At 41.1% G+C, this 23805-nt stretch overlaps 1 protein-coding gene across 3 annotated transcripts in view; it reads left to right on the forward strand.

The window, feature by feature from the left end:
* SH3RF3 (SH3 domain containing ring finger 3) overlaps positions 1–23805 on the forward strand; it is a 393698-nt gene that overhangs the window by 294678 nt on the left and 75215 nt on the right. For all 3 annotated transcript variants that reach the window (XM_059721048.1, XM_059721047.1, XM_019484992.2), the window contains exon 4: positions 10690–11043. In XM_059721048.1, coding sequence (XP_059577031.1) covers positions 10690–11043 — 354 coding nt within the window. The remainder of the gene's footprint in view (positions 1–10689; positions 11044–23805) is intronic.

A 23805-nucleotide genomic window follows, 5' to 3' on the forward strand; every position in this document is an offset into this window, starting at 1 on the left:
GGCCCAGGGTGAGTCACTGAGTGTGTGAGATGCAACAGCTGGGACAAAGCATTGTTTTGCACTTTTGGAAAAGTTTCCTAATGTGTCAATTTTATCATCAATTTTATTCTTTAAGGAACTCTGGAGAAGACAGTTGATACCTCAGCTAGGGCTATCAAACACACTCAAGATGATTTTCCTAAAAAATGTAGGAACTTAGGCTTTGTAAATATTCAGAGTTGCTGTGGCTAAACTAAAATGTTTTCAAATCATACCTTAAGTTAAACCAAACACAATGTTTTAACTTAATGTACATTTTGAGGCAGTATACAACTGTTACCAGCAACTTTCACCTTAAGACATGAGGCACTAGAGACATTTAACTGCCCTCTGAAAGTTGTCAAGATTTCCAAAATGTTCCTGTTTCACATTAGAGCAAAACAGGGAAACTTCAAAGATACTTTCATGAACAAGTGGGGAGAATGAGAGTGAGCGAGATGGCACCACCCAAAAAAATCAGTCACCAGGTGACTAGGGCATTTGCCTGTAATGGATGGGAGAGATGCTGCTTCAAGTTCCTGAATCTGGGCCCCAGTCACAGTTGAGTTCCCGAATAACTGGGCTCTTAGTGATTCTTATGTGATCCCCTCTCCCCATCTTAATCTGAAAAATTGTTTCCTGATGAAAGAGGTAGTGGTGGAGTGATGCTGTAGATGATGGTTCAGGAAGTATGCAAGAGGCAAGGATTTTTGTGGTTCATGTCTTTCATTGGACCAACTGCAGTGCTGGAATAAATTGAGACAAGCTTTCAAGTGCACAGCATTCTTCAAGTATTATCAAACCTGGCACGCTTCACAGGAAAGTTTTGGATTTGAAGGCTCTGCATTTTCTGATGAACAAAATGTTTAGTCAGAAATTCCCGACTAGTTCTGTTAGATAATATCCTGAAATAGAAAGCTATATGAGGCCCAATCCTGCTGCCACTGAATTCAGAGAAATCAGAATCTCATCCATAAATTTGGGGCAAAATTTTTTTTCCGGTTTATTTTTCTGGTTTTTGTTTTTAATGGGGCAGGATTCAGCCAGTGTTCATGACATGAAGACTGTACTTGCTTTCATTTCTATTGGAATCAGTTGAATTAACTAATAATATATTCTTCTGAGGTGCATGCATCTGCAGATAACATGTCAGTGAGAAACTAAAGAGAGGTCAATGGTTAGCTGTGGTTGACTGTAGTCAGGCAGAAGGCAGAGCAAATTTGCACTATATAGATTGACTAAATCAGAGCTATATAGCATAATCTTTCATGAGCCCAGGCTCACCTCATCAATGAAACACCTAGTCAGTTTACTTGAAGAATGGAAGCTGCATAGCTTGATTTTTTCCAGAAAGGGGTAGAGGAAAAAAAGGAAAAAATGTACTTTTTATGAGTTCCTTAATTTTCATAGTGAGATTGTTTTTTTTCTGCTTAGTAATGCAGATATCAATTTAGATTTTGTTTGCAAAAGGTGACCAGTTATTATTTGCTCCAGCTCAGTTGTTACAACCTAATTCACATCTTAAGCAGTTTTCCAAGCTATGTGCATGTCCCATTTCAATGTGAATGTCTTTCTCTCCTATGCCTGGGGTGGGAGGGAAAAGAATTCCCAATTCCCCACCCAGAGGTTAGTGTTTACTTCTGCTGCCGCTTTTTGAATTTTGCAAAAAGTGCTAACAACTTTTCCAAGCATGTCCTAATATTTGGTTTCCCAAAATTTCCATTCTTTTGTTCTCACAGTGACTTAGAAATGATACTGCAGCTAAATGATAAAGATCTTGTTAAACAGGAAAATACCTTATTAAATATATTCTGTCTTTCAAGAAACAGAATTAAACATATTTTCCCCAAAAATGTTTTTAAGTTTGTATACATCTGGCATGATCAGGAGGTCTGTTTAAAAAAATATATAGGCTAGCTATTGGAGAACTGTATGTCCAGGAGATTTATCTTCCTCCTTTGACAGCTTGGTTATCTCTTTAGCAGACTTTTAGAGAAGAGTGTGAAACCTGTATCTTAGCTAGGAAAGCATACAATGTATAGGGATTGCAGCATGTCCTAGCAAAGTACCCTTTTTACTCAAATCCAAGATGAGGAGGTTTTTTTCAACATATAAGGGGGAAATCCCTCATCTTGGATTCAAGGACAAAGTGTGTGTGTGTGTGGCGGGGGGGGGGGGGGGGGGGTGTTAGGGGCAAGGCAGTGGATCCAGCTCTGTCCCCAGCCTGGGCTCTGGGTTGAAGTTGGAGCTGCACCTGCAGTAGCTGACTCCACTCCCATCTGCTCCCTGCAGCCTTTGCCACCTTCCTGTCACTCTGCCAATGCGTACCTTGATCAACAAGACTGGCTCTGGCCCTACTTCAGCCCAGGACATGGAGCACATGGTGGCTTGGGCCCCTGCCTAGCCAGGCAGCAGTGGTTGCGATGGCTCCAGCTCTGGCTTCAGCTTCAGCTCCAGCTGGGGCTGCCAGGGCTGGGGCTGTCACTGCCACAGCTGCTGCTGCCTGACCAGGCAGGGACCAGAACAACTGTGTGCTCCCTGCCCTGGGCTGGAGTGGGGCCAGAGCTGGAGCCACCATTGAGGGTAAGAAGCAGTGGGGGCAGTCAGGGGAGGCAAGCAGAGGGGGGAATGGGAGACAAGTAGCAGGGAGCAATTGATGAGGGTCAGGCCTCCTGTTTCCCCCCACCCCCTGCCCTCCTGTTGCTGCTTACCCTTGGTTGTGGCTTTGGCTATAAGACAACCCTCCAATAATTAGATTCTGTAACTGGAAAATATAACCTGTTTATAAATTTTCCAGGTATGAAATCTAATTTTTGGGGCGTCATCTTAAATTAAGGGCCAGGATTTAGGTAAATGCAGCGTATTTTATGCTGACACTGGGTATGCACAGATGTGTACATGTTGTCCATGTGGCAGTGCTGTCCATGTACTGTGCTCTTTTCATCTTCAGTCTGCAGAAAGTAAATCTGCTCTGAATCAGACTGGGTTGTTGTTGGAGTCTTATCTTCTGTGGTGGATAAACCACTTACATGAAAATCTGTTCTTTATTTGCAAGCCCTTCCTTTGCAATAAATTAAGAAATGCAACAGTTGATTGTTACAGAGATTAACTCTGAGATCTACTGAATACTCTTTTGTTTTCATTATAATCCTCCTTTGTCTCCATCTGCAAAAGAAGAAAGAGTATATAAACTGACATTAGCTATAACAATTTTTAACTAGCATCCAGTGCATTCAAACAACTCTTAAGCAAATTGAGGAGCTTTCTAGAGATGTTTCTATTCACTATTGACAAATAAAAGGAGGAGATCCAAAATGCATGCATTAAATATAACTTTAAATGTATATTTTGTCCTTTATCTACCTATTTGTAAGACCTGAGATCTGCTCTGTAGCAGTTGTGTTAATTTCTTTTACAATCCTTTTCTATGGCTGTAATTATGGATTCACTGGGTGCGTCTATATGACACACTTTAATGCACATTAGACTAATCAAATGTGCAATAAAGCATCACTGTCTACATGTGTGCAGCAGTTACTGCACAATATATTGGTCTAATGTGCCATTACAGGTACTAGAAAAATGGCTCATTAACTAATGCCTAGTACTGCATGTTTAGACGCTGACCAGGAGCAAATTGCTCCCAGTCAGCCTAGGAGCAGGGGGCCACAATGGGTGGGGATAGCTGTCCCAGCTTGGCAGGACACTGCTTGCCAGCTACGTGGAGATTGGAACTTGTCCCAATTTCCATGTGGCTGGGACAGCTGTCCCGGCTGCTGGGCAGCTGCCTCCCTGCCCAGTGGAGATCAGGACCCATCCTCCCGATCTCCATGTGGCTGGCAGGTAGCATCTGCCTGAGCTGAGACAGCTGTTCCCACCCCCAGTGACCCCTTACTGCCTAGGTTGACAGAGCAATTTGCTCCAAATCAGCATCTACACGTGCAGTATGGCACATCAGTTAATATGCCATTTTTCTAGTATCTGTATCTACAGGTACTAGAAAACAGTGTATTAAACTAATATACTGTGCAGTAATTGCTATGCACGTGTAGACAGTGATGCTTTACTATGTATTAGATTAGTCTGCATTTTAGATTAGTCTAATGAGCAGTAAAGCATCTCACGTAGATGCACTCTTTGGTGGAAAGTTTAGATGGCTTAAAAAGAAGTTTCCTTTTTCACTTTAGGGTGTGTATTTAGGTTTAGTTTTCCAAAATGAGAATGTTAAGAAAACTTCAAAAAATGCTGATCTTAGTATGCCAAAAGCAGAAATAGTTCATGCAGTTACACTCTTTATCATTGAATCAACTCACCATGCTTCACAGCATAAATAATACTATTAGTGAAACCAATTTAATGAGAGGATAGGACCTAATATTTTCTACAAGCACCTTGTCTGAACTGAAAGCACTGTAATAAATTCAGACTGTTTATTTTAATCAGAAAATCAGCCATGGCACTACAATTTACCAAAGTCTCTGCAAGGCATAAAATACTAGTGTGTTTAATCTTCTTAGTGTTTATGAACTGTAAAATATAAAAATTAGCAGTGTCTGGGTATACACATTTTTAACTTTCTCAGAGGGACATTTTGATGGAATATTATTAATAGTTTTAATTTTATTTCTTACCCTGCTGTAGTACCACTTAAAATGTTGAGTTCAATATTTCTTTCCATACTAAATTATCTTTCTTTTTTCTTTGGGAAACACTGATTTATTTTCCCATTTCTGTTTCTAATGAACCTTGGAGTTAACACGACCTACATTTGTTTGTTTATATCTGCATCTGATCACCAGCATCCCTCGTGTTCAGTTGGTAACTCTTTCTTACAGGAGACACAAGTAGAAAGCACGAAACACTGCTTTTCTGCAGAACTCCTTCCACTTCTTGATTTACACTGGATTTTATTCTGATTCGCTGACTAAAAGAAGCTGTCCTGACAAACGCATCTTTTTAGTGGCATAACTGCATCCATGCTGTGGCTTTTGCTGGTATGGAAATGCCATAAAAACCTACACCCCTAGATGACATTACCATGCCTGCAATAGTCTCTAGTTCAAGCCTGTCCTTTATTCCAGTGCCGCTTCTATTTCCTCCATTCTCTGTGACATAGTAATTTTATACAGATCTATACCAACAGCAAATTATGATGCAGTCTAGCAAGGAAGTAATCCTTCCCTCATTCTCATTCCCATCTACTTGGTGAAGGATTTAATTGGGTGTGTGATCCTTCATAGCTAGACCCCAGGTCCATTAGTTCACATAGGGAGATGGGGGGTTCTTAGTCCTATATGTAGGGTTTTTCTTACAAGGGAAGGCATGCACGGTAAGCATGAAACATTGTTTTCCTGCAGAAGTACTTCCACTTCTTGCAAATCACAATCCAGCCCAAAGTCTTGTATCACTTTATCTTTAATAGAGAAACCTGCTCATGCTGTTTCTGTCCATTCCTTTCTTAACACATGCATATCAGACTGAAATGTGTTGGGGTGAAAGAAGAGGTGGGAGAAAGAGAGAAAATCATTGTAATGTATTCTACAGAACAGTCAAGTTTATCCAGAGACTAATAAAACAATAATTTTGGCAGCAGAGAAGTTCGGAGTGATCCAGCTTAATGCATGTACGTTTGTGGTCCAGATGGTAAAGGCTCAAGTAGAATATCTAAAGTAATCATAGTTAAAAGCCAGAAAGAAGTGGGGGAGGGAGAGGGAAATCCTCATCTGGTTCTTTTTATATGGCTTGGTTATGGACTGTTTTCGGCCAGGGGCCAAAGGCATGATAGTTTGGATGGTGGATAAGTGAGAAGTGTGGCTCAGACCAAGGTCAGCAGCTTTTGAAATGAATTGGATCTTGATTACTGTCTCTTTTGAGGGGAAAATGTGTTCAGAAGTGAGGCAGACACTGAAGAGGGCAGAGAGCTAGCTTAATCTAAGGATATGCTCTCTTCACAGATGAAGCTAGTCAAAGCAATGCCCAGTTACCCGTGCATTTTCTGCAAGTGTGGGAACTCTGTCACGGGGAAGAGAGATGGTAGCTTTACAAGCTTAAGTTGGTGTGTAGTTAACTTAGCCATGCACTACCCCAAAGTCAGCTAATAGATCTACTCTCATCAGTCTCTCCATAAAAGTGGTTTTATGATTCACAGCGACCCTGACAGAATCCTCTCCAAAATATTCTTTTGATTCTGTCCAAAGTCCAGTATTGGCTGCAGAGTTCTCTCCAAGGGGCTGAGTACTCTGGCGCTGAACAGTGGGACTCTTCACAGGCTTGAAGCTCAGCATATCATTAATTGACCTAATGCATAAGATTACTTGGCAGCTTGTAGGGTTCAATCCATACTGAGTTCCCTACGATGGCCCTACTCAATACATTATTTCCCTTTGGAAGGAAATCCTGACCCCACTGAAAAAAATAATTGTTTTGCCACTGAGTTAACAGGGCCAGGGCTTTGGTCGTCTTTATCTTACATCAGCAAAGTGCTTGAAAGTGGAAATCCTGAAATAAACAGTTCAGTAAATTGTGGAAAATCCACAAGGTCCCAGAAATGTTCAAATCCTGGGAGAGTCTGTGGATCAGAGCTCGTGGATATCAAAGAAATCTCCATTAAGAATTGCTTCTACAAAATAACATTTCTTTTCTAGAGATGAGCAGAAGATGGTAATGAATTTACATTTTCAGTGTTGTAATCATGGTTTTTTTTAAAAAAGAGCTGTGTAAGGCATACACAAAGAGAAATTCATTTTTTCTGTTTAGGCAGCAAGACATTTTTGTCTGGCCCTACTGCATTTATGAAGCATGGGCCCATGGCCAGAATTACTGAGCTTGATCATTGCAACGAAGTGTTGGAGCTATAATACTATTGATTTTTTTGCCTTATAAAATATTTCCAACAATTTTATCTTGCCAAGCCCAATGATTTGAGTGTTAGTCTATTAGTGTATTTCTTTATTACCTGCCTAGATCTACTGGTTGGTTTGAGGGGGATTTTTGCTTTCTTTTTTGGCTTATACAATGCAACAAACTACAGAGTGATTTTTTTTTGGCTTGTACTGATATGAAGTTATAATTTACATAGCCCTTTATGTTATGCAAGGGCTTTATGATGCAATCTCATCATCATATTTGTGGTGATTTTGCTTTGTAAAAAACGAGTTTTCTTGTATGACAAAGGTCTTCTTCACAGTCATATTTGATGACAACCAGTGGGATTTATAAACTGGATATTACAAATGGAATCGTAGTTCAAATTGTGATTTAAAGAGCAGGAGGGTTTCTCTCCACATGGGACATGGCTGCTAAATCACGAAGTCCCAGTGCTTTGTGAAGCTCTTTGCAGATTGTCACAACCCAAAGTTGTGATTTTTTGTTTGTGTGTGCTTTGGCACTGCTAAATTATTTTTCCCGCTAAATTGCAGCTTCCTTGCATGGTGGAGTTTTCTGCTGCAGAAGAGAACCCCGGTGCAACGGAGAATTTCCCGCCAATTTGAAGCTTTCTTTGCATGGTGCATTTCTTTTGCATCTAAGAAATGCACGGTGCAAGGAGTTCCCGCCATTTGTATTAAGATTCGTGCCACATTATTGGCCAATTCTAATACATGCATACGTGGTGGCTAGCAATAGGCTTGCTAGCCGTATAAAGAGCTTGGGTGGTTTCCGCCCAAGTCAGAGAGAGAGCAATTGGAGTTTGAGAGGGAGAGCGTGAAGATCTCTAAGCGCTATGGATCCTTACGGACCCAAAGCATTTCTTAAAAGGCAACAGAGGCCTGAACAGCCTCTAGCCTCTCCCCGTCGCCGATAAATTCCTAGACGTATCCCTTCCTGCATATTAAAGATATGAACCCGCGGAGCTTTAACAACTCCGGGGCCAGAGAACCGAACCGAACCCACGGAGCTTTGACAACTCCGTGGGAGAGAAACTACCGAACCCGCAGAGCTTTAACAACTCCGGGGCTAGAACGAATTTGTCGTAGTCCTCCAACGAGGATTTAAGCGGAGCTGCACCTGGAAACTGTCCAGCCTACACCGCAACCATCTTGGGTGTAAGTAAACAATCTTTAAATCAACCATTACGCCTCCGTGACTAATTCTAGCTCGCCCCCGGTCTCCTCCAGCCCCACGTGCCCGGGCTGCTGGCCACAGCCCGCGTGTGCAAAGACGGGCCCGGCTCACCCCCGGCCCGCACAGAGATATTCTTATCCAGTTTGATACTAGCAAATTTATTTCGTCAGGTTCTTCTGCAGAAAAGAGACTTTTGCATCTCATAATAAATTATGGTGGAGTTTCCCTAGTCCTCCTTTACATTTTCAGATGATTCATTTGGGATATCTTCATTGATTGGGTAAGCAGAGCTGGAACACCTTAAGGGAGGAGAGCCATCTGGTTTCCTTGCAACTTGGAGCCTGCTGGCAAATATTAGGTTGTTCCAATTTAGAACATGATGAAGTGGGAAATAATGGACATTCTTGAAGAATCTGCAATGGGATCAGCTGTTATAGGCAAAAATTGGCAGGTGCAGTACACTGTGCTGGCTCCCATAATGGTCCCATATTGAAGAGTGCAGCTGAGAAAATGGCCTTCTAATTGAACAGTATCAGTGACTCCCAGCAGCTATTCCCGGCACTGTCAGTAGCAGAACATCACTAATTGGAGGTTATTGGTTGACTGGTAGAGCCTGTCAGTGAATGAAGGATTACAGCATGTTGATGTTTATTTTCTAGATACTAGCATATTCATCACCTCCTATTTAGGAATTATGTTCTGTAAACTGGAGACGGAAGTCCAGAAGACTTATGTGGACTTGTGGGGAAAGTGCTGGCATTATTTATTTATTTACTTATTTATATTTTAAAACATTGTCGCAGCAATTTGGAGCCATCAAGCTGTTCAACAGCATGATCTCATCACCATTACCCTCATTGTACGTTCCTCTCACTTGTTGCATCTTGTTTTTAAATTGAATCCTTAATCCCTGCCCTGCAGACCTTTGTCTTTCAGTATGTTTATGTAACGAAGCAGACCCCATGCTTGTCTGGACCTTTTGGATGCTACCATAATATATATAATAATCATCATAATCATTTTATCCTATATAATATTTAGTGTATTTGGTTTGTCTCAGCCTTTGGCTTTAGGTATTATTTTCCTGTATTGCTTATGTTCATTAAATATGAAAGCTTATTGCATGGTATTCTGGTTTAATAGAAAGGTTGGTTGGCTGTACAACACCTTTCTCACCAGCTCTCTGTACACTTCAAACAATAAATCTGTTGTCAGTGAGTTTTGTGAGGAAAAAGCTGATTGATTCAGAATGCACCTCATAGAACTGTGAATAGTGTCATTTATCTAGGTCCAGAGACTGTTCATATATGTACAAAAAGCTCTTTCTTACCCAAATTACAATATCTGGGAAATCAGAAACTTTAAAGCAATGGATGCTCCACACTTCACATTTTCTGCATTTCTTAGGACCAGGATGTTAAATTGATCACGAGCAGTTAGTTGAGAATTGACTTTGCAGTATCTTACAAATTTCAAACACTTGGAGAGAGTCCTTGGAGTCATTTTTAATGTTTTCTATTTATTGCTTTCTTAAGCTTTGAGAACAAATAGCCCTTCCTGTACAAGCCAGAAAGATGCCTCCCTGTTACTGTTCAGTTGAAGTGACAATGTTTAAAAATAGCCTAGCCTTTGCTTTATTCTCATATCAAGATAAAAACATTAGTTATGTTAGAAATGCAAGAAAAAACATTAAAGAGATTTTGGAAGAAATGCTTCTGGACTGGGACTCTACCTGGCAAACCTCAGGCCCGTATATTATTAATGATGATGCTGGGAAAAGTGAGGCAGTATAATGCAAATGTTAGCTTGCTCTCCATAGCCACACTGTGGCTAATGAATTCTGACAACCTTTACTTGATCCTCTACATTCCCTGCCACTAGAATAAAATAGTATATTTATTAAACACCAGTGGTGGTGTTAAACTTAGCCAGACATTAGTCCCCTAGAAGTTGAGCTGAAAGGGGCATTGTCCAGTAGAAAGAAATCTAGCATGCTGAACTGTGTCTAGAACTAGAAGATGAGAAAACTCCTGAGTTCTTATCTTGGCTCTGACACTGGTTCCCTATGAAGTCTTGAACATGTTACTTAGTCACAGCCTGAAAAATGCACTGTAGCTTTGGGTGCTCCCTTTTTGACTGTCTGCTTGTAGACCAACTGATCTGAATTCTTACCCTGTGGCATCTCTTCCCTGCTGTGGATATAAGTTACTTTCTTGAATTTTTATTTTATTTTTGGATATTCCCCTTCAACCAGACAAATACTATGCTGTTCCTGCTGTAGAACCCTGGTGAGCTGAAAGCTGGCTGCTGCCTCAAAAAGTAAAGCATTCTGTCTTTTCCAGCTTGCACTAACTTATCTGGCAGGCAAATGCAATAAAAAAAAATGTTATTGGTAATTGCCAGTACTTAAAGAAAAATTTCTCAAGTTCACAGTACAGCCCCACTGACTTCACTAGGCATATGTCCAATGTATGTGCTTTTGTAAACGAAGTCCCACTGCCTCTCACGTGAGTGCAGAATTTGAATTCACCAACTCATAGGCAAGATGTGACAGCTTTTAATGTTCTTCCCTTCTTTTTTTTTCCCCCCTTCCTGCCTTTCTGCACTTAGCTCAATGAATCGGCTAAGCAGCTTATTGAGATGGACAAGACATGCTTAGCTGCAGCATCTGGCTGTGATGTCCCTTTGCCATCTGACACCAGCACAGCTGTAAATTTGACCCAGTGCTCTACTTTAAACAATACCGGAGCAGTCAGTGCCATCCAGCGGCATATTGACGGCAAGAAGAATGCCAAGAAGCGCCACTCTTTCACAGCTCTCAGCATGACACACAAGTCCTCCCAGGCCCTGAATAACAGGCACTCCATGGAAATCAGCGCTCCTGTCTTGATCAGCTCTAGTGATCCTCGCGCTGCTGCCAGAATCGGAGACTTGACTCATCTTTCATCCAGTGCTCCAGCCCAGGTAAAAACGCACAAATTAACTATTACGCTGAGCTGAGACCAGGATGAGATCCAATACATAATGCTATTTATTATATCTGTACTATCACAGTGACCTACACGTTAGCAAAACAAATGGATGTGTTTTATGCATAATTACATATTATGCACAGCATTTTGTTGTTTACTGCCCTTTCCCCAGTGACAACTATTCTGACTGCTGTGTTTTTTATATAAATTGTGTAGGTGATAAGTGTGGGTAAGGGTCTGTCCTGATTTCTCTGGCAACCCCACATTTTGGGAGATTTCAAACTGTGCTGTAAAAATTATTTGTAGGATAAAGCTTGGCAAACAGGATTGTCAGCCAGGGCACAATTCCTCCACCCACCTTCAGGAAAGTTTCCGAATGATCACTCTGTCCATTTTTAGATTACATGGATGTAAACATATAGCTACCAACCTACTCTCATTTTTATACCATCCTTGGGGTGCCAGTAATTTCAGTTTAGCTTTCCCTTAAATGACACTAGAGTGAGGCTGCAGAAGCACAGCACAGATTACTCTGTAGTGATCATCCAGTACTCTGCTCCATGGCTTGTTTGTTCTGTAGGAAGAAGTGGAGGCACAACCAGTTCTTCCTAGCTGGCTGCCCATACAGGTGCTATATAAGTGCCTGGCCACTAAGTGGTGGACAGCCAATTTTCATTTGAGCAAATGGCTACACTGGGTTGAACTTGGCTAGTGGGATGCATATGACTGGTACACCAATGTACCTTGCACATAGTTTCTCCTTACCTTGAGGGGTAACTTCATCCTCACTTTCCTTGATGTAACAAAGGTGTAGCAGTGCAGCTTGGCACGCAGGGCAGCACTGGCTCCTGTTGTGCCAACTGTGGCATGCTGCTGGGACAACAGGTACTCTTCCCCTGCCCCCACCCCGCCGCCCACCGCAAAGGAGACACCTGCAGCTGCTGCACTGGTTACTCCCTCAGTTATGCTACTATGACATAACACTGTGGATCGTGTGTCTACTCCATACGTCTACTATGGAGTGAAGCCAATTCACTTCATAGTTAATATATTATGTCTGCACCTTAAGGAGGTCTGAAGAAGGCTGAATGCAGGGGAGACTTTCATATGCATCACCTCTAAATCTGACCCAGGTCCTGCTGTGTACACCTGGGTCACAGATCATCAGGTGTAGGAAGTCACGTGAACCTGGCGTATATGCTCACATTGTCCCTGCCCCTGCCTTCCCCATCTATGCTGCTGGGGTGTCTCATTCATATGCCTTAATGCCATTGGCTGTGTCACCCTGTCCGTGTAAGTGCAAGTTTGAAAGTGTGCTAGGAAAGGCAGCACTTCTCTGAGCGGTGCTAATATCCATGTATCAGCAAGAGTTTAAACTCTTGTTTTATGGGAAGCAGACAGGTGACAGAGCATCCACTGATTTCTGTCTTCCAATTCAGCTGGCTGCCCAGCCGGCCCATTGCTTACACTGAGAAGGAACAGAGGTGGCTACATAGTGCAGTGACATGCCAGGAAGCTGCATTTGCCCTTCACCTGACCTTTCTAGAACCTTTTGACTGTAATTTCTGTCTGTTCTGTTCACTTATAGGCTGCCAAATGGAGGTGAGATTATGGCCCCTGCAATGTGTTAAGCAGCAGCATCTGTGCCGGTAGAATAACAATAAATTCTAAGCCTGGCACAGGGACCCTGACTTCTCAAATAAGTCACATGCACATTCTTATATCATTTAAATGACACATTTAAGAACAAAAAGCTGTAATATTCCTGTAAATAAACCAAAATGCAGCTCCTGCATCCATTTTGTTAAATAATACAGAAGTTTATCCTAAGCTAACAAGCCAGAGTTCATCTCTGTCTTACCCTGTTTTAGTAAAATTGGTCGATATAATTTCATTCTGGTCAGTGGTCACAGTAGGACCTAGACACTACAGAAACACTTTTAGCCTTTAACATGACACTAAATATTAAAGCTCCCAAATCACTGAGGGACAGGTTCCCATCCTCTCACTCCCCCAGTCTTCTATGTGACTTTACTGGGACTATGGAGAGCGAGGGGTCCAACTTTGTGATTAAGGATATCAAACTCTACCCATGTGACCACATCCAGATGAGCAGGGGTATGTGCTTTCAGCAGTACAAATAGTAGCAGCATTTGTGCTTCTACTGTGTGCCGCAGTGCACACCCCTGCATGTGCGCTTTGTTGAGAGACAATTTGTCCTGCTTCAGGCAAACTGCTCAGCTCTTCCCAGCTCCCAGTCTGAGTTCCATGTGCTGCGGGGAGGGCTGGTTGGGGCACAGGGTGCCTCAATGTGGGGCTAGCTAGTAGGCATCCCTTCACTGAGGCACCCTGCACCCCAGCCAGCCATGGAGTGGTATGTGGAGACAGAGGAACAGCCAGCCCAGGAACTGCCTGCTCCTCCATCTCAAGGCACACTGTGGAGTGGCTGGGTGGGGCAGTGTGCTTCAGTGCAGGGACTCTGCAGTGTGCGGAGACAGGGGAGCAGGGAGCCCTGGGCTACCTGCTCCCCCATCTCTGCATTTGTCTGGGCAAACACTTCTTTCATGTGCTTTGCCCCACTTTATTTATCGGGGAAATCCCATGCTGCAAATTAGTAGTGTGGCGGCTGATTGAATATGTAAGGTGTGCAGTTTGTGGCACCACAAACCACATGTCCCTCCATGTGTGGACATAGTACATGAGGGTAAATCTTCTCGTTCTTCTGCAGTAGCAGAAGGCAGGCTGTAGACCCAGTGTAACTAATGCTTAAGTATGTGCTTAGGCACAACTAGCGCCATGGCCTGTACAAATTGCTGGGAGAGACAGGGAAGAGGTGGGAAAGTCATGGACATGGTCTCTACAGACCCTGTGTGACAGTATGGGGAGAGAACCTTTTGACTTAGGTTGGAATAGGGTGGGGATTGGACAGCAAACAGTGTATTCCTGAGATTGAAAATCTATTGGTGAAATCCTGCTGGAGGCACAGGAAAGACTACTAGGCAATTAGCAATCAAGGAGTCCAGGCCTCCAAAAGTCCACAAGCATTCAGAGACCTTGAAGGAGGTCCTCCAAAATCTTGAGATTTACTTACAAATAATGAATTTAAAATACAAAACAAAATTAAAAACTGTTTTGAGGTTTTTACATTTGCTTTCTCATTTGGGGGACTTATTCATATGTTCAAACTTTTCTAGAAACCTAAATCTTTTTACAAATAAGTTCAGTTGTCATCCTCATGTAATCACATGACTGTGAGAACTAGGCCTTTCAGCAAACCACCAAGTATCTCAAAACTCAAGATAAAATCATAATAGTTGGTAACACTAGAACTTCCCTTATTTCCACCTGTCTTTCTTCAGATGTGAAGAGGGTCCCCAATTCACCTGAGATATTAATAGGTGTTTATACACATGCTCCAGGAAGCGGGAGGGGTCTAAAGTGTCAAGTGTATCAATGTCCTGGCACTGAAAAATGGTTCAACGAACTTTAGTTAAAGCACCCCTGTTGCCATTTTTTAGCGTGGGGGACTGATACACGTGACGCTGGAGGCTGCTGGAGCACAGTAATTACCACGGTCCAATAGACTTGATTAATCCAGTCTGCTCCAATGCGTTGTAATTACAGTGCATCAGAGCAGCCTCAACATGCATTTATAGGCATCCCATGTGTCTATTTTCCTTATAACTACCAAAATAAATTTCATTTGAAACCCAAATCTCTAAAACCCTGTGCTTCCTCCACCCATCTGACAAAGCCTAGGTTGGGTTCCCTTCTTTTACAATAATTAATGCTGCAGTCACATGCAGTATAGGAGTATGGAATAGTAGCTCTTATATTAAGATCAGCAAATGTGGGCATGTCTACACAAATAAACTCTGGAACTCATTGCTTCAGAGTTTATTGCTCCTAGGTATGCCATTTGAACATGTGCCTGGGAGCAATGAACTCTGGAGCAATAAGCTCTGGAATTATTCATGCACAGCATGTGGAGCCAGGTTGGAGCAGCCCCAGCTGGCAGTGGGCCCTGGGGGCCAATCTGCCAGCCCAGGGTTGCTCCCCCTGGCTCAGCGTGCTGCAAAGGGGCTGGCTCAGACACAAGGGAGCTTCAGTGTGGGACTAGCCAACAAGCACCCGCCGCACTGAAGCACCCTCATGCCCCAGTCAGCCTCTCCAGCATCTATACGTGCACTGCTGTGGAGTTTTTTTACTCCCCAGCATGATAGTACTTGTATTTACTCTGGCTGGCTGTATTTACAAGTACTATCTTGCTGCGGATTAAATTAATTTACTCCAGCCTAATAGGAACATACATGTAGATGCTGAGACATCTACTGTGCAGCTAAATAGTCAACTGTGCAGTAAACATCTTATGTAGGTGTGCCGTGTACGGCAAAAACTGGTGTCATGACTTCAACTCTGAGCATATCAGAGAACAGGAAACTGAGCTGATGATTTTTTTTTTATTGGGAAAATATAGTTGTCATTTTAAAGCTAACTTTAGTACCCTATATTTTATTTTTGATTTGGCATATTAAACACTAATGAACATGTTCTGATAGCATTTATACATCTGTAATTGATATTTTTGAGGAATAATATAGGTAGAACTGGTCATAATTTGGTTGATAAGAAAGCATTTGCTAACCAAAGGAATCTTTTCTCAAACCTATAGATAATCTCTGCTGTGGTATTCAGCAGAAAAATACTGCACCTTTCCCTCCCTTTTAGAAATTGCTCCAACATTAGACTTAACTGTGCAGTACAAGTAATTATCTAGACTGTGAACTGCTTATTCTATCATATTTTCAGGCTCTGCTTGTTCTAATTCAGCTGATTCAAATGAAGTATATTTTTACACTGGAAATAATAATTGTATTGCTCTATATAAAAATGTCCAGCTAAATTCTGTCCTTTGTTACACCATGAGTTTTATTTATACCCTGAGTTTGGCTTATTGAGTATTTATTATCTCTTTGAAATTGCCAGGAACCTTGTCAATGTTCATTCTCTGTGCTCCTATAAGAAAGAAAAAATAAAACCATTTTGTTCAGTTTAATATATGTAAGATACTTTGCCCTTCTGCCTCTGCTAGGATTAATATATACTCTATTGCAATCTTTTCTTTCTTTCTTACAGAATCGCTTGTACGACATCCTTTCCCACAAACACAAAACATTGCTATATTAAAAAAAGTAGTTTAAAATGGTTTTAAGAACAGACTTTACAGTTTACCAAGAATGCAAAAAGTTTGTGCATGGTGCTGATTTACAGTAGACCTCTTATGTTGTGTTGATATGGCTTTTGGGAGTCACTGCATTATTGCAAGCCATTAATTTCTCCTAAAAGGTGCCTATTATACGTGTTCAACATTTAGATGCACCAAGACAAATCAGAGTATGGAACTCCGTATAATAAAGCATTTGTAAACTTCATTAAGCTAGCAATTGAGGGCTTCAGGCTTTACTAACATGCTCATTGTTATACAAGGAGTAGCAGCTCAGCATCTTTCCACTAGCTGCTATTTGTTTATAGATTTCTTGCACAGCCTTAAATGTGTTTGGAAATGAATGGCAGCCTAAAAGCACCTTTTCATTGACTGAAAAACCTTGGAGGTAAAATTATCTGCTTCGAAGTGTAAGAGCTAGAAAAAAATAGTACAAGCAAAGCACATGGAAAGCCATGATACTTTGAAAACAAAGCATCTATGAAAGAAGTATTGGCTTGATGTTCGTTTAATTTGCAGGAGAATTTGCATGTAGTATGCTTGGTGCCTGCATGCTGCGGGTAGCCCATTAAACATAAAAACTCCCATCTACAAAGTAATAGTGTCTGTCCATCATGTGGAGTGTTCTAACATGCTTGTGAAATGGATTTGTATTGAAAATGTAGTAACGCTGCAGGCCTGTGATAAAAGTGGAGTTGAATTAGGTTACTGGTTCAGAGGAGCTGTCCATGACTGAGTTGCCTTAGACAGCTGAGGAAGTCCCACTGGCACACTAATCATGCCTAGGTCTCAGATGGCTCATCTTGCTTCCATTTTCACCCCTTATGAATTATTCTTCTCTGCTATTTGAAAGGTCGGAGGTCAATACTGCTCCAAATCCCCCTGGTTTTTAGACAGAAAATGCATCTCATGAATAATGAAGTATGGCTTTGTGCACACCAGTGCTGTGTCTGAGTGAGGAGGAAAGGGCACAAGAGCATTGTATGTATCTTTTGAACAATTCTTCTCCATGCACAGAGAATCCATTAATAACTCTTGGTGAAGAAGTGCAGGTTTCCAGCCACACACTACACATTCTGAAAGGTCAAGAAGGAGCCTCTGTGCAGGCTCCTCTACCTGTAACAGTGATAGTATGTGGGGGAAAAATCCTCTTGAAATAACTCTCTTCATAGAAGTCATTTGGAAGTATTGAATTTTAGCTGAGAATGTAATGGTGAAGCACAGTTGAGTCTGACAGGCAATCTGTGAGAGCTTGTAGTAGGAAACATGCAGGTTACATTTAAATGCAGAAGTAGATCACAAGGAAAACATGAATCTGAACTTTGAATGTGTGTGTGTCAAGGAGTAGGGAAATTAAAATGCCTTTCAGATGTGGTTCAGGGTTGGATTTATAACGGCATAGGGTCCAGTTCACTTGGGAACAAAGACTGACCAGGACAATTCACATTACACTGTAGCCAAAGATGACTGAAATCTCAAAAGACAAGCTGACCTGAAGAGATTTCCCCCATTCAATGTGTCAGAAAATAGGTAACAGTGGGCATTTCTACAATTGCACTTTAGCATACAGTATTCTATTTGACTGAATATTAGTGTTGCGTAAAAAAATGCACCAATACGCTAATGCGCAGTAAAAATAGGCTACTGCACATTAAGCATCACTAAGAAAGCACGTGCTTTCACTACTGAACATTAGGGTAGCCTAATGTACATTTATTTAGTACCTCACATTAGAGGTACTAAATTTAATGCACACTAACAAAAGTGCATTAAATAACAAAAGTGCATTAATAAATGAGCAGTCCCATAGTGTTTCAACCATTGGATCCAAATTCTTACACAAATAGCATAAGAGGCTTTAGCATAGTCTAATTTGAACTCATCCTTATTATACCCATTAACTATAATCCAAAACTATGTGGGACTGAAGCCAAATACCCTCTCTATGAATCCCTAGTTAAAATATAGCATAAACCACTCTTGTAACCTTTTACATTCTTTTTTAAATTGCCTAGTTGTACATATGTGTGCATGTAATATTAACTAACTGTTTTATAGATACCAACAGAAGTTAAAAGGCTTTTTAATATGTACCATTCACATTGGAGTATTATATGATTCTTCAAGGCTTTTGTAGTCTAAAGACCTGTTTTCTGACTGAAATCTTCAGACTTATTACATAGGCTTATCAGAACTCAATAGAAAGCAGAGTCCCCTGAAGGAACAACTAGTAAGAGTAGATATTATATTCTTTTCATGCAATACTTTCAGCATCAATATATTTTCAAAGATTTATTAAGCAACCAAAAATCTTGCTTATCTCCTGAATCTAGCTAGAGAAGACAATGGGTTTTTTTGCAGTGTTGTGGGGAGTTGTTATTCCACTGTGTACAATCTCATTGCCCACCAAACAAAGCAAGTTTCATTTCTCCAGATCCTCAGGGAGGTAGAAACCCCAAAACATTTTATCCCTGGAATCATTTGCACAGAGCTGTTCTTGATGACTTAAGTTACCTGCCTATCTGCTACTGATCCTGGAGAAGCAGCAGTATATGATTCTGCGAGCTTTGGGTTCACTTGATATTTACACTACTCTACAAAACTTTCCATTTCCACCAAAAGGTTATGTGCATGGTATTTTTTTGATGCAAGGGAAAGCCACTACAATGTGCTTTTCTTCTTGCTGCTCTTTGTTTAATATTGCAATAGCACAGAGAGGCCAGAGTCAGAAGTGTGACAGACCTACTGCGCAGGCATACCTATGTAATGAAAAGACAGCCCCTGGCCATCAAGAGCTTATTTAATTACCAAATAGATAAGTATTAAGTTGTGATTAAATTAACATCTTGAAAATTAACATCATTCACTTTACATTTTCTCACATCTCAATACAGCAAGATATTTTCACATCCAGTTTGGTCACAAATTTGTGTGAGGACTGCAAGTATAAGAGCCCACTTACTATAAAATGAAGCACCTTTAAAAATTCACATTGCATTCTGGAAAGACTAGAACAGCAATGGAAACAACACTGCTCTAAACTGAATGATTCTAACAAGTCCTTTCTTAGGGACCTGGGAAATGTGAAACCAGAATAGTCAGCACTCGTTCATGTGCAGAGCTCTTACTGATGTTAATGCAAGGGGTATTCATAAAATTGAGATGACAAAAATAGGTTATTTTCCAGTTGGAAGCCATCAGATTAGGGCAGTGAATTGTAGTCTTCAGAGAGATCCTTTTAAGGGTGCCTCAGGAAGTAGGCTGGTAAGCGAGTTCTAATCAATGACTGATTTTTTTTTTAAATGGGGTACTGCTAAATTCAGAAAAGTTATGGAGGGGTGCCTGAAGTCTATAAAGGTTGAGAAACTGGATTAAGGTATACAGAGGATAAGGAATACCATCTACATAAATTCCCTGATTCTCTCACCAGCTACATTATGCACATTCATGGAATGGATTTCTTGGGTGTTTTGGCCTGTCATAATCAAAGGCCAGGTTCATGCTAGAATAGTCTGGCCTAGTGTTCAGACCTTTGCCCACAGCCTAGGGGCACTTTCATGCCTCATATAAATGTGTAAATTGTGGGTCTAGGTAAGACCCTAAATGAATTGAGAGTTGAATAACTTAAACTACAGTTTCTGCAGTAGATATTTGCCCAGAACTAGATATATTTGCTCATTTGTTTTTACACACATGGTGTTAAAAATGTCTTACTCTGAAATTGGTAACATTGTCTTAGCTCCCACTTTGGTAATTAACATTTGATGAGGCCACTTGATCTTGCCTGTAACACTTTCTGTCAATACTTAGTAGCACCACCGTGCATTAAGTGCTTACACATTATTTCTAGGAACATTAAGACCCAGAGTGATTGCCAGAGTCATTGTTTTATGGAGTCAGTGAATTAGAGAAATGAGTAGCATGAATCTCAAGGACCATTAGCCTGTTTTCTAGATGAGATATTTGTAGAGGACAGTGTATTAACCTATGCGTGTTGGATATTAGAATGTTTCTCTCTTATTATAAAGTAATAAAAAATCATTGAAAATAAGATGTAAATATGCATTCAAGATGTTAAAAGACATTTTCCTTTGAATTAATGAATGTGGCAAGTGCCCTGCGGTGAGACTGTTGAATTTGCTTTGAAGTCAGAATAGAGATTTCTGGTTGGTGATTTTATTGATGATAAGAACATTCATCTGATAGCAGCAGCAATTATTTTTCTGTGAAGGTTGCTACAACTTGCAACAATGGTACACCCCGTTTTGAGTTTTATCACTGTTTTCATGGCTCTCATGCCCCACTGAGAGACATCACTAATCCCCAAAGGCATAAAGTCTTTTAAAATTGAATCACCAAAAGTGGAATTAAGGTAATAGTGAAAATCTGTCTTAAATCTACAGAAGAGAGAGAACAGCGAATTCATTCTAGAAATCCAGACTGTTAACTCTCAACTTTTCAAAGAAAAGGGAAAAGGAGATAAAAAGCCCTAAGGAAAGAGCTTGGGATGAAGTTTTATCCCAGATTCTTGGCCATTACCTTTACATTCCTAGCCTTTTCAATAATTTTTGTGGCTGTTTTTATATAATATTCTGGAAGTGACTCAAGGGCCAGCAATATCTCACTAGCATATTATTTACACAAGAATGTATGCCATAAATACTACACATTAAAAATCTATGTTCTTTGATGTCTTTTATAAGTGTTGTTTGCCATTCAGTGAATGAGAAGGAAACATTTACATGGAAGATTTTGACCCTAAGGGGTCAAACTTGGTTTGACCCAATCAACTTAAAAGCTTCATTTTGTTAACTAGATACAGATTCATAATTTTTTAAACCCCAAATTTCATATTAGGCCATGAAAGTGTATAGTGCATCTAAAGAAGTGTACTGTGAATACTCAGTTTCTGCCTCAGTGGAGAGCCAGACAGCAGAGAGCCCATGCAGTAGGACCCTTTATTCCCATTTTCCCACAGGTGTTAACTGCCACCAGTTCTGATCCAGGGCACACTGGCACATGGGGTCCCTTCCTTATCCTTATGGTACACTGTTTCCTACCTACCCCATTCCCTATCTTTATGCAAGCTGAAGAAAGGGGATGTGGTGTGGTGAGGCCCTGCTCATACTATCCTAGCCAAGCCACAAGAGGACAACGGCAGTGAGGCCTGAATATATTCCTCTGCTGGGATGGTGCCAGCAGAGGTCCTGCCAGTCAGACATATTTCAGATTTAAAGAATGTATTAATGTGAATGGGTAAATGGGGCAATTGACACTTCTTGTTTTAGAGCAAGCAGATATCATGGCATTGGTGATGCTTGCCTTTTATGTTTGTCTAGTTTTCTATACAACCCCAAAGGCTACTAAAGTATTTCAAAGAAAAATATGAAACCTGGAAGTCTAATATCTTCACAGAATTCTTGGGGCCAGAACCTCAAGCACAGACCTATAACCTGGATCTGGTCCTAGCTATAGGGATTCTTTACATTGCACTGTACTGTGCAGAACAAATGCACTACATCTGCCTCAATGGAAACCTTGCATTGTCTGCTGTCCCTCTACCCCAAAGTAACAACTACACATGGAACTAAATAATAGACCTAACCAGTACAGCACTTGCTCTGCACAGGAACCATTACACTGAAGGAAAAAATAATGAGTGATGCAGAAAACGGAGAAAAAAAGATGACCTTGCTAAGTCATAGCAAAATCATACTGAATAGCCAGTAAGAAGCCAGGCAGTCTGTGTTTTTGCCTAGACCCAAGCAGTTTAAACAAATCACTAAAGACGGTATCAATAGCAAATGCCTGAAGCTGGGGAAAAATATTACCTGATGGGGCAAAAAGAAAAATAGTTTCAATATTTGATCCCAAAAACAGATTCTGGCTGGATGAGGTAAACAGCCATCTCACCCAATTTTGCACAGGTAGATACTAATGACTGGGAGTGCCATTTGGCATATCAGTAGGAAGATAGTACGAGGATATCAAGGGTGTCAGCAAGATATACTAATGGGACTTGCTGTCTTCAGCACTGTAGCTGGTAGCACACTGGGAAAGAGAAGACACAGTCTGTGTACCCATATATTCAGATGATCTGAGATAATTCTCCTGGGTTTGTTCTCCTGGTAGAAAAACTACCCAGAGACACCTGAGCAGACATTTAAAGGCTTAGTCCTTAAAGATCAGAGAGCTTGCAGTGCTGATGCTACGCAGTCAGGGGGTCCCTGACACCATCTCATCAAGCTGTACAGGTTCCCTCCATCTGCCCAGAGACAGACACAGCAGGGCACAGGGCAGCCCTGATTTACTGACTCGGACTTCCTGCAGCACAGTCTGAGGGTTGGAAAGGGGTGTGTTTTGTTCCCTGCTTGACTGCAGTAGTAGAGTCCAGGGAGCAACATACTGTCTGCCTGTGGGAGGGGGTGGAAGCAAAACACCCAAGAGTACTAGAGGACTGTGCTGTGGCTTCTGTCAGAAAGGAACATGGTAGTGATTTAACCCTGGATGTTACCAACTTATTTTTCTCCTGGAGCGGTCATTTTTGCTTTGGAAGAAAAATTCCAAACATCTGTACACTACACTTACGGTTTCTCCTGAGAACGCAATGTCTCTCTCAGGAGAAACTGAATGTCTGTATGTGGTCGCAGTATAGACAGGAACTGTGGCAGGAAAAAACTGCGGTAAATTTTTAAAGATCAAATGTTCAAATTATTTGGAATGAATTAAAGTTGAAATTGAGATAGACTGATGCTTACTGACCTCCAACAGACTCCACACTGACCCCAAAGAGGTAACTGCCATACACGTCTCCCCTTGTTTCTAGAAATTAAGATTAGTTCAGAAATTATTTTGTTTCTTAGTAGTGTTGAGAAGAGGTTGCCAATCATCATTCATTGTACCAAATCATCAAATTGTACCAAATTGTGATCTGAATTTTTTATGTAGCTATATTGGTGCTCTGCTGGAGTCAACTAACTCATATGCTTTTATGACCTCAGTAGTGAACCCAGATATCAAGACTTTTTAAAAACTAGAGCACTATTTTACATGAAAAGGCCCAGGAGTCTAGAGCAGTGGGGGCCAACCTTTTTGGCTTGGTAGGCATGCCACAAATTAGCCCCACAACCTCCCCAAATGCCATTTTCATCTCCTTCCTCAGTTTGATATGCTACTCTGCTTTCTGCTTCCTTCCTTGTGCTCCCTGCCCAATTTACTGCTTTGCTTTCTGCTTCTTGCCTGTCACTGTGCTAGTTGCCACTTGTGGGGGTGTAGGTTGTAGCTGTATTGGTCTAAGGACATAGGCAGACAAGGTTCCTTGGGTTAATTTGATAACTTTTATTAGACCAACCTAAATGGTTGGAGAATAATTATTAAGCAAGCTTTCGGGTTCAAAAACCCTTTGTCAGGCTAAGGAAGTTTCAGCAGTTGGTGTGTGCTCTTCCTGGATGGAATGAAAAGTAAAGAAGCCAGCGGCTGGGCTGGTATGCATACAAGACAGGTAGTCAGTGAAAATGTAGGTTGAGGAGT

This window comes from Alligator mississippiensis, chromosome 1 (genome assembly GCF_030867095.1).
Source record: "Alligator mississippiensis isolate rAllMis1 chromosome 1, rAllMis1, whole genome shotgun sequence".
NCBI lineage: Eukaryota > Metazoa > Chordata > Crocodylia > Alligatoridae > Alligator > Alligator mississippiensis.